The sequence below is a fragment of the Rhincodon typus genome, chromosome 9, assembly GCF_021869965.1.
Source record: "Rhincodon typus isolate 14 chromosome 9, sRhiTyp1.1, whole genome shotgun sequence".
Taxonomy (NCBI): Eukaryota; Metazoa; Chordata; class Chondrichthyes; order Orectolobiformes; family Rhincodontidae; genus Rhincodon; species Rhincodon typus.
The window spans coordinates 5,584,368-5,596,416 of record NC_063340.1 but is presented as its reverse complement, the minus strand read 5'-3'; the positions used below and the strand labels follow the sequence as shown (position 1 = coordinate 5,596,416).

Here is a 12,049-nt window from a genome sequence, read left to right as displayed (position 1 = left end):
AGCGTGAACAATTCATTTGGCACCAAATGCACACCTATCAGTGAATTGTTTGTTTGTTTGAATTAGTAGTATCTGTTCTTAGAAAGAACGGTAAACTGACCCTCAGATAAAGGTGGAAAAGGAAATCGTGATCATCTGACAGCATGAGTGGCTGTCCTATGGCAGCTGGCCAAAAGGGTTCAGACAACTAATTGACAAAGTGTAGGCTACCTGCCCCTAGGAATATGATATAGAGTGCCAAGCTGAGAGAGGAGTACTCAGGATATGTGGCACTGGGAGAAGCCTGCAGGCATTCGGTCAATTCAGTGCTGGGGCCTACAAAGGTCAGGAGCCAGATTCTGTGCTCAAGCTAGGACGAATTTGCACTGTAGGATCCATACAGGGACCAAGAACAGTGTAAAACTAGAGGCAGAGTGGGTGAAGGGGATCTTCTTCTTGAGAGTTTTTATCAAACAGACCCTGCAGACACCAGCTCTCATTAGGCAAACCCCAGAGAGTAATATTCACGAAGCAGATGGAAGAATGACTTAAGGAGAGGAGGAAGGCCGAGGCAAGAGTTCCCTCACACCTCGACTAAAGAGGAGGATGTTACCCCCATAACTTTAATGGGACCGAAAAATTCTGCACTGACAACCTCTGTCCTCTTGGTATCAGTTAACCACTCCCAATTGTCACAATTGTATAACTTTCTTTATCGAATTAAAAAAACAAAATATCCACTTCTTAAAACTTAATTATCAGAAAATTACTTAAATTGTTGACTGCCTAGATTTGGTAATCGTGATTGCAAAGCCTGAAAAACAGCATCATAATTTTTAGAAAGGGGCAAAAATATAGCAAATGTTCCATAAGTTATAATGAAAGTAATCATAAAGGGTCCTGACCAATCTACCTTGTCTCCTAGCATTTCTATCTACAGAGGATGCAAAGAAAAATTCTGAACTCCTACTCAAGAATGTTCTGAAATACTTTGCTGCTCAGATCCTTACCTCAAGCTCAATAAGAGCTGCTGTAACTACATCAACAGCTAGAACTCCAGCTTGAAGCTTCTCTATTGCCTGAAAGACAAGTAGGCTTCTGGTCAAAATGCCTTAATCACACAATTAACTCAAACTGACAAAAAAAAGATTTATTTTGGAAACAAATTAATTTCTAAATATCATGACTTCTTTGAAAATGTTTCAATTGACTTATATACATTCACAATGCAAGCCAACCTCTCAACACATTAAGATTGCAGCATCAGACAACCAGTAGCAGATACATCCTACCTTTTGGCAAGCTTTCTTACACACTTGTTTATACTCCTTGGCTTTCGACTCAGAATGATAGCCTGCCCCTAAAATAATCAAATTTGAAATAATTAATTGATAATTTACTAAATTATCACAACTGAATAATGCAATTTTAGCTAATCACATAAGCCCCTTTGTAGATCCATCCCGCAGATTGTTGGGCAGCTTTTAAAAGAGAAAAAAATTAGCAAGCTCCCCAAATGCCCAGTGAGTGGGGGGGGACGGCTCACTGTACATCAAATAATTCCAAGCTCAGGAAGCAGTTTGTGCTTCATTAGCTGATTGGAACTAAGGTAAGAAGCAGGATGACACTACAGTGCTACAAAGATTTTAAAAGCACCCGGAGTTCCTACAATAAAAGATAATAATTGGAAGTGAAGTATATATGCATTAAAAGGGGAGATCAGAAGTTGGATAGGGTGTAATGCTGCCTTCTCCCCTCACACTCCTGGCTCACTTGTGCAAGGTATAGAGAACAGCTTCAGAATGATTTTGTTTGAAAGAACTTACTATTAGTGCACAAGTACAGCAGTGACATCTCGTGGCACAAAAGCACCCTAAAATAGAGGGCTGCTTGAGTCAATCCTGATTGGTAGGCTTTATGTGAACTTTTGAAAGCTTTCATATGAAAATTTAGCATGGTAAAGATTAATAACATTAAAATGGAATTAAGATTACTTCTAAAATATCAAATGTATTTTAAAGTGTAGGCTTGCAGCTATGTTTGGTCTCTAGCTTTTTGACCAAATTACTCAAACATCAATAAAAGCATCTAGATTTCCTTCATCCACCCCACCAGACATATCATCAAAGTTTTTTATGCAACAGCACATGCTCTAGTTAACATTATTAGGTCAAACCTCATTAACTGGAGGTGGTCTAGCGGCCACGTACTAGCAGGCTGCATTGAAACAAATGGTAGCAAGCAACTTCACACTTACTTAAACTTGTGAAAAATTATTAAACTTGATGGGATTGTAGAATATTTTCCAATTCAAGCTTAGTTAAATAAGAACATTCAGGTATATCTACAGTACGATGACTGTGATACCTTAGATCTAGACTGCATTAAAATTCATGCATCCAGCTTTCCAGCTTCAGCTCCTTGATTTCATTTCTTCAAATAAACTAGTTGGATGTCACAAAGACTAGGAACAGACTATACATATACATATACATATGCAGTGTTCCAGCAAAGCTCAATGCAAGCTGAAAGAACAACACCTCATTTTCCACTTGGGGACCGTGCAGCCCTCCGGACTCAATATGGAGTTCAATAATTTTACAGCCTAAACTCTCCCATGTCCCAGCCCCCTACCCCACACACCAGGCCTTGTTACCACATAGCCTGCCATTACACACTACCTGTTGTTAGTCACTAATAGTCCCCATTAACAACTATTCACCCTCCCAACCTGATCGTTATCAACCCTTTTGTCTATCCAACTGCTCTTCTCTCTATTTAGGTTCTATCCTATTGTTTACTCCCTACCCCATCCCCCTCCCCTTTTCTCTGCATATAAACTGACGTTTTCCCAGTCACTATCAGTTCTGAGGAAGGGTCACCGGACCCAAAATGTTAACTCTGTTTTCTCCTTCACAGATTCTGCCAGACCTGCTGAGCTTTTCCAGCAACTTCTGTTTTTATTCCCGATTTACAGCATCCGCTGTTCTCTCGGTTTTTATACATATATTGGTACAAGTTATTTAACATTTTATACCCATCGTACAGTGCCGCATTCAAGGAAAGGATACAAATAATATAGTGATGCATATTACAGGTTTGAATAAACCACATGATCTGATATTCTAATTTAATATTGTAAGCTGTAACCCATCTTTGTGTGTAACTTCTGGGATACTTATTACTAGATCAGCATGAATTACACGAAGTTGGAGAGGTTGTTACAAATGATAACAGGGCACTTTTCTGATGAAGGGTCTAGGCCCGAAACGTCAGCCTCTCTGCTCCTATGATGCTGCTTGGCCTGCTGTGTTCATCCAGCCCTGCACCTTGTTGTCTCAAATAAATCTCAAGCCGCTTATACAGTTATTCTGGAACATTTTTAACTAGATTTGTTGCTAAATGCAATATGAGCCAACTGAAGATTAACCTAGCTTGTTTTCAGTAGATGTGATGTATTTGACGTCTTTTTGAGTGGTGCCTGAAGGCATGTCCTTGATGATTATTCACTGAACCGCTGCAAAGTGCCATGATTTTTACTGCAGGTAGGGTGAGAACACAATTATCAGAATTACCTCAGCTGGAATAGAGATCATATCCAGTGCTGTTAACATTAAATCTGATGCACACACTGGTAATGTAGTCAACTGCACCGTCTCATTTCACCCCCTGCCTTGTATCACTACCATCCCCATTAGAGTTTGAAAGCCAATTTAGAGGCACTTTATTGTTGGATATTTTATATTTTATTTTGGACTGTGAGAGGAAACCACAGCACCCAGTGGAAACCTATGCAGACATGGAGAGAATGTGCAAACTCCACACAGACAGTCACTCTGGCACTGAGAGGCAGCTGTGTTAACCACGAAGCCATTGGTCACCCCAATACCTGCACTTGTACAGTCCCTTAAATAGGGAAACATTCACAAACATTAAAAAGGTGCAGTCAATTAATCTTGTATTTATTTGAGACAATAGTTAGGTAATTTTTAAGAGATAACTGGCAGAGAAACATAGGAGCAGGCCATTCAACCCTTCGAGTCTGCTCCGCCATTCATCACAATCATGGCTGATCGTCCAACTCAACTGCCTAATCCTGCTTTCTCCCCATAACTTTTGATCCCATTCACCCTTAGCGCTATATCTAGCTGCCTCTTGAATATGTTCAATGTTCTGGCATCAACTACTCCCTGTGGTAACGAATTCCACAGGCTCACTACTCTTTGGGTGAAGATATGTCTCCTCATCTCCATCCTAAATAGTCTACCTCGAATCCTCAGAGTGAGTGTCCTGGTCCTGGGCACACCCACCTTCAGGAATGTCCTCCCTGCATCTACCCTGTCCAGTCCTGTTAGAATTTTATAAGTCTCTATCAGATCCCCCCCTTATTCATCTGAACTCCAGCAAAAACAATCCTAACCTAGTCAATCTCTCCTCATATGTCAGTCCCGCCATCCCCGGAATCAGCCTGGTAAACTTCGCTGCACTCCCTTGAGAGCAAGAAAAGGACTTCTGCAGTAAAGGAGACCAAAACTGCACACAATATTCTAGGTGTGGCCTCACCAAAGCCCTGTATAACTGCAACACATCCCTGTTCCTGTACTCAAAACCCCTCGCAATGAAGGCAACATACCATTTGCCTTCTTTACCACCTGCTGCACCTGTATGCTTACCTTCAGTGACTGGTGCACAAGGACACTCAGGTCCCACTACACACTTCCCCCTCCCAATTTTCAGTTAGTCATTCAGGTAGTAATCTGCCTTCTTGTTTTTGCTTCCAAAGTGAATAACCTCCCATTAATCCATATTTTACTGCATCTGCCATTGATGTGCCCACTCACCCAACCTGTCGAGATCATGCTGAAGGAACTCTGCTTCCTTGTCACAGTTCACGCTCCCACCCAACTTGGTATCATCTGCAAACCTGGAGTCGTTACACTTTGTTCCCTCATTCAAATCATTATGATATATTGTGATTAGATGGGGTTCCATCACCGATCCGTGCAGCAGCCCACTAGTTACTGCCTGCCAATTTGAAAGGACCCACTAATTCCTATTCTTTACTTCCTCTCTGCCAGCCAGTTTTCTGTCTATCTCAATACACTTCCCCCAATCCCATGCGCTTTAATATTGCACAATAATCTCTTATGCGGGACTTTGTCAAACGCTTTCTGAAAGTCCAAATATACCACATTGACTGGCTCCCCCTTGTCAAATCCACTAGTGACGGCTTCATAGAATTCCAACAGATTTGTCAAGCACGATTTCCCCTTCATAAGTCTATGCTGACTGTCTGATCCTGCCACTGCTTTCTAAATGCTCTGCTATAAAGTCCTTGATAATGGATTTGAGACTTTTCCCCACTACCGATGTTATGGTTATTGGTCTATAATTCCCTGTTTTCTCTCTACCTGCCTTTTTGAATATTGGAGTGACATTATCTACCCTCCAATTTGCACGGACTATTCCAGAGTTTATAGAATCTTGGAAGATGACCATCAATGCATTTGCTATTTCTACAGCCACCTCCTTAAGTACTCTGGGATGTAGATTATCAGGCCCTGGGGATTTATCCATCTTCAATCCCATCATTTTTCCCAGCACCATTTCTCTACTGATATTGATCTCCCTCAATTCTTCCCTCTCACTAAATCCTGCATTCTCCACCAAAGTATGCATTCAGTTGCACAGCCATTTCTCTGCCCCATATTCTGTCTGTAGGGTTCCTATATTTGTCTTCAACAATCTCTTTCTCTTCACATACCTATAGACACTCTTAGTGACAGTCTTTATGTTCTGCAAGCTTACTTTCATGCTGTATTTTCCCCTTCTTAATCAATCCCTTGGTCCTTCTTTGCTGAATTCTAAACTGATCCCAATCCTCAGACGTATTGTTTTTCTTGGCCAATCTTTATGTTTCTTCATTGGATCGGATCCAATCTCTAATTTCGTTTGTTAGCCATGGATTGGCCCTCTTACCCATTTTGCTTTAGTGCCAGACAGGAATAAACAGTTGCTGCAGTTCCCCTACACGTTCCTTGAATGTTTGCTATTGCCTATCCACTGTCATCCCTTTAAGTAACTCTCCCCAATCAAGGCCAACTCATGCCTCACATCTTCATAGTTTCCATTATTAAGATTCAGCATCCTCATCTCCAAATCAACTACCTCAACTCTCCAACTTGATAAAAAGTTCTATCATCATGTTATGGTGGCTGATCGCCAAGCGGTTTTTGCACAGCTACATTGGCAATGATTCGCTTCTCATTACACAGTACCCAGATTAAGATGGCTTGCTCTTTAGTTGGTTCCTCCACATGTTGGTCAAGAAAGCCATCCTGTATACACTCCAGGAATTCCTCATCTACGGCACAGTGGTTAATTTGATTTGCCCAATCTATGTGCAGATTAAAATTACCCAAGATCACCGATATTCCTTTATCACATGCATCTCTAATTTCCTAATTAATCCCATTCCCAACATCACCACTGCAGTTTGGGGGGGTCTACATATGACACCCAATAATGTATTTTGCCCCTTGGTATTTCTCAACTCTACCCACACAGGCTCCACATTGTCAAAGCCAATATCTTTTTGACTATTGTCTTAATTTCCTCTTTAATCAGCAATGCCATTTCATCACCTTTTCCTTTCTGCATGTCCTTCCTAAATACTGTATACCCTGGGACATTCAGTTCCCATCCGTGGTCACCCTGCAGTCATGTCTCCATAATCCCAATTATATTGTACCCATTTACATCTATCCTGCATGATTAGTTCATCCACTTTACTGCAAACGCTCCGCACATTAAGGCACAAAGCCTTTAAGCTTGTCTTTTTAAAACACTGTTTGTGTCACTGTTATTTTTCCCAATACTGTGTTTGAATTTTGTCCATGGTTTCTCTGCCTATCACTTTTCTTATTCCCTTTTCTACCTTTTGTTTTTGTCCATGCTCCCTCCCTCTAACTCCTTACATAGCTTCCCACCCCCGTGGCATATTAGTTTTAACCATCCCCAACCGCTGTAGCTAACACTCCCCCTAGGACATCAATCCCAGTCCTGCCCAGGTGTAACCTGTCCAATTTGTACAGGTCCCACCTCCTCCAGAACTGATCCCAATGCACCAGGAATCTGAAACACTCCCCCAGCACCATCTTTCAGCCATGTATTCATCCAATATATCATGTCGTTTCTACTCAGATTAGCACATGGCACTGGTAGATCACTACCTTTGAGGTCCAATTTTTTTAAACTTTCTTCCTAGCTCCCTGTATTCTGCTTTTAGGACCTCATCCTTTTCTTACCTATGTCGTTTGTACTGATGTGTACCACGACCACTGGCCATTCACCCTCCACCTCCAGAATGTCCTGTACCCACTACGAGACATCCTTGATCCTACGATCAACGGAGGCTACATACCGTCCTGGAGTCTCGTTAGTGGCCACAGAAACACCTGTCCATTCCCCTTACAATTCAGTCCCCTATAACTATTGCCCTGGCACACTTTTTACCCCTCCCCTCTGCAGCAGAGCCAACCATGGTGCAAGGATGCAACTATGCTGGAGTGAAGATTTCAAGGCAGCCATGAAGCTTAGTTGTTGGCAGGCAAATTGTCGATGCAGGCAGCAAAGAGCTTAGGAGGAAAGGTGACAGGTCAACTAGACTACATAGATAAGCAATTTCTAAATGTGCATTCAGCAGAGAGGGTAGGCAACCAAGCTAGCAAAAACAACATGACAGGAATTAAGTCCAGAGCTGATCAAGTAACAATTAAGGGCTGCACAGTAGCCAGAGGGGAGGCAACTAAGACAGTGCACTTGAAAGTAAGGGCTCTTGATAGTGAACAAAATGCTTCAAGGTTAGCTCTAGGTCCTGCTGGAAAGCAAAGATTTTGTAGGTAATTTTGTCCAATTTGAACAAATGACAACCAAAGTCAGCATCAAGAGAACACATTTATCACACAGGTACTAATCATTAGATTTTTTCCGCAGACATGACAAATGCCCCTGTTTAGTCGAGAGACTGGAGTACACCAGTCATTGAAGGACTCTCCACAAAATGATCTGTTGCCACATGGGTCATGTACTTTGCAATCCCAGAGAGTTCATCTGTACATTGTTATTTATTCTGTACTATTTAATGTCACACACAAAAATAATCACATCCTCAGTTCCTGCTACTAGGAAAGCAGACTCACTTGCATTACGAGTGACTGCTTTAAGTATACTGCATTGGTTGTAACAGTCACTGGTCATTAAAAAATACATTGCAAATCACCTTCTTTTATTATCTGGGTCACTCTTCCTTCCTCTTTTGAAACAGACCAATTTGAAGCCACTGAGATATACTCTATGCCAAAACCATTCATGATTTTTTTTAACTCAACACAAATAAATATATCCCAAGATAAATATTTTTATACTCTAGCCTGATTTATAAAATAAGGTCTGATTAGAGAAATATTTCCATTCCTCACTCCAAAGCTGACAACATACTTTGTCCAGTAATTAATTACTCAAAATATTTTAAAAAATGAACTGAAATAGAATAGGAAATATTCTTCCTCCTAATGGCAAGAGTTGTAATATTAATCCACTAATTTCTGGTTCACTATCTAGTGCCAATTTAATGATAGTGTGAACGTTCTGGCATTCTTACAAATGAGGTTCCTGAACTAACACTGCATTCCACATCCTTAGCAAGTGGCAATGATTTTTTCAAAGTACATATTATGTCAGCTTTTTGCAATCCTTGAATGCGATGTGAAGTTCAACTTAAACCTTATGATGTGATCAGGGATGTGACTGAACACACTGAAATTCTTCTAAAAAGATTCAATATTTTGAAAAGGATTGCTGCCAAAGATAAACCTCAAAACTTCAGGAATGTCCAAAATATACCACTATTGATAATTAACTGCAAACAAACAGACTGAGAAAAAAAATGTTAAAGAAAGAAAGATTTAGATGGGTCGATAAAGATAAAATAGGAAAATGTAAAGGCAGGGGAGTTAGGACAATTGAGAGCGCAGAAGAAAACTTTGAAGGACAACATAACATAAGAACATAAGAACTAGGAGCAGGAGTAGGAGTAGGCCGTCTGGCCCTTCGAGCCTGCTCCGCCATTCAATAAGATCATGGCTGATCTTTTCGTGGACTCAGATCCACTTACCCGTGTTCTCACCGTATCCCTTAATTCCTTTATTGTTCAAAAAAAATCTACCTTTTTTTTAAAAACGTTTACTGAAGTAGCATTAACTACTTCACTGGGCAAGGAATTCCATAGATTAACAACCCTCTGGGTGAAGAAATTCCTTCTCAGTTCAGGCCTAGATCTGCTCCCTCTAATCTTGAGGCTATGCCCTCTTGTCCTAGCTTCACCTGCCAGTGGAAACATCCTCTCTTCTTCTATCTTATCTATTCCCTTCATAATTTTATATGTTTCTATAAGATCCCCCCCTTAATCTTCTGAATTCCAATGAATATAATCCCAATCTACTCAGTCTCTCCTCATAAGCCAACCCCCTCAACTCCGGAATCAACCTCGTGAACCTCCTTTGCACCCCCTCCAGTGCCAGTACATCCTTTCTCAAGGAAGGAGGCCAAAATTGCACACAGTACTCCAGGTGTGGCCTCACCAGCATCTTGTACAGCTGCAACACAACCTCTCTGCTTTTAATTTCAATCCCTTTAGCAATGAAGGACAAAATTCCATTTGCCTTCCTAATTACTTGTTGTACCTGCAGGCCTATCTTCTGTGATTCATGCACAAGGACACCCAGGTCCCTCTGCACAGCAGCATGCTGCAACTTTTTACCATTCAAGTAATAATCCTTTTTACTATTACTCCTACCAAAATGTATGACTTCACATTTATTTACATTGTATTCCATCTGCCAGACCTTTGCCCACTCACTCAATGTATCTATGTTCCTCTGCAAAGTTTCATAGTCCTCTGCACACTTTGCTTTGCCGCTCATCTTAGTGTCATCTACAAACTTTGACACCCTACATGTGGTCCCCAACTCCAAATCATCTATATAAATTGTAAATAATTGCGGTCCCCACACCGATCCCTGAGGCACACCACTAGTCACTGACTGCCAGCTGGAATAGCACTCATTTATCCCCATTCTTTGCTTCCTGTTAGTCAACCAATCCTCTATCCATGCTAATACTTTACCCTTAATGCCATGCATCCTTATCTTACGCAGTAGCCTCTTGTGCGGCACCTTGTCAAAGGCCTTTTGGAAGTCTAGGTACACCACATCCACTGGGTCCCCGTTGTCCACCTCGCTCGTAACGTCTTCATAGAATTCCAAAAGATTTGTCAAGCATGACCTGTCCTTCATGAACCCATGCTGCGTCTGCCCAACGGGACAATTTCTATCAAGATGCCTTGCTATTTCTTCCTTGATAATAGACTCAAGCATCTTCCCCACTACAGAGGTTAAGCTAACCGGTCTATAATTCCCCATCTTTTGTCTACTTCCCTTTTTAAAACAGTGGCGTCACATTTGCTGTTTTCCAATCTGCTGGGACTGCCCCAGAGTTCAGCGAATTTTGGAAAATTACCGCCAGTGCACCTGCTATTTCGCCATCTCTTTTAGTACCCTGGGATGCATTCCATCAGGGCCAGGAGACTTATCAATCCTTAGCTCCATTAGCTTGCCCAACACTACCTCTTCCGTAATTATGATTGTTTCCAGGTCCTCACCTACCTTCGTCCCTTTGTCAATTACTGGCATGTTATTAGTGTCCTCCACCGTGAGGACCGATACAAAATACCTGTTCAATGCCTGGGCCATTTCATCATATCCCATAACTAAATTCCCCTTCTCATGCTCTAAAGGGCCAACGTTTACTTTAGCCACTCTTTTTCATTTTATATATTTATAGAAACTTTTCCTATCTGTCTTTATATTCTGTGCTAGTTTTTTCTCATGTTCTATCTTACTTTTCCTTATAGCTCTTTTTGAGGCTTTCTGTTGACCTTTAAAGTTTTCCCAATCTTCTAGTTTCATGATGTTTTTGGCCACTTTGTACGCCTTCTCTTTCAATTTGATAGCCTCCCTTATTTCTTTAGACACCCATGGCAGATTACCCCTTTTCTTACAGTCCTTCCTTTTCATTGGAAAATACTTCTGCTGAGCACTTCGAAAGATTGCTTTGAAAGTCCTCCACTGCTCGTCAACTGTCCCACCATAAAATCTTTGTTTCCCATTTACTTTAGCCAAGTCCTCCCTCATTCTATTGTAGTTCCCCTTGTTCAAGCACAGGACCCTGGTATTGGACAAACTAAAGAGAAAATGAAAGGCAGAGGATCATTGTTCGTGTTGGGAAGACTTCATTCAAACTGAACGCCTTTATCCAGGAGCAACGCCACGCAAGGTCGACTCATATTTACAAACAACTAGAAAACTCTTGTCAACAACGTCTGGCATCAGAAATCGATCTTTTGCGATCGTTAAGCTCCGCAGATTGGCCGTAATTGGAGGCGGGTCTTACTGCAACGTTTATTTGATGATTCCCAGCCCACGGGGTCATCCACACCTTTCAAGGTTGGACATGAGGATGCCCAGTGGTTTGGCACGGGAAGGAGGGCCACTGCTCACCTGCATGCACAAGCACAAATCCCACGCTCTTCGCCTCGGAGGCCGTTTCCCCCCCGCTCCTCTTCATCGGCGCCGCTCCTTCAGCAGTGCTGGGAGGCTGTGGCTCCCCGGGTCCCAGGCTCCCTGCGGCCTCCATGGTCACAGCCGGGCGCCATGGCGATTGCCCCCTTCCATCGGATCAGCGTGGAGGGTAGAGAGGGAGAGACAGAGCTGCGCGGAACCCCTAGTTCTGACGGAGGCCGCCGCTTCGCAGGCCTCGACTGGACCGTCACTGTGGATCGGCGCACGCGCACTTTGCGATCTCAACCTTTGCCGTTACCCGGCGGGTGGCGGTTAACGGCCGCACGTTCCACTCGGCCCGCCCATCGCGCGCGACCAACGGCCGTAAGTAGCGCCTCCCCTTCCCATTCACTTCCGCATCCACCTGTTCCCGCCTCTTGGCCACACAACAT

General features: G+C 42.3%; 1 protein-coding gene across 5 annotated transcripts in view; it reads right to left on the bottom strand.

Annotated features, from left to right (window-relative positions):
* The window catches only part of tasp1 (taspase, threonine aspartase, 1), a 98,582-nt gene extending 86,533 nt beyond the window's left edge, over positions 1-12,049 (bottom strand). For 2 of the 5 annotated variants that reach the window (XR_007262798.1, XM_020533046.2), the window contains exons 1-3: positions 11,598-12,047; positions 1,272-1,339; positions 990-1,058 (exon numbers count right to left, since the gene is read on the bottom strand). Coding sequence is in view for 3 of the 5 variants with exons in the window: in XM_020533046.2 (XP_020388635.1) it covers positions 990-1,058; positions 1,272-1,339; positions 11,598-11,733 (273 nt within the window). In the remaining 2 variants the exon portion in view is untranslated. Of the gene's footprint in view, positions 1-989; positions 1,059-1,271; positions 1,340-11,597 lie in introns of all 5 variants that reach the window. The other 3 variants (XR_007262799.1, XM_048600573.1, XM_020533047.2) reach the window with 3 other exon arrangements.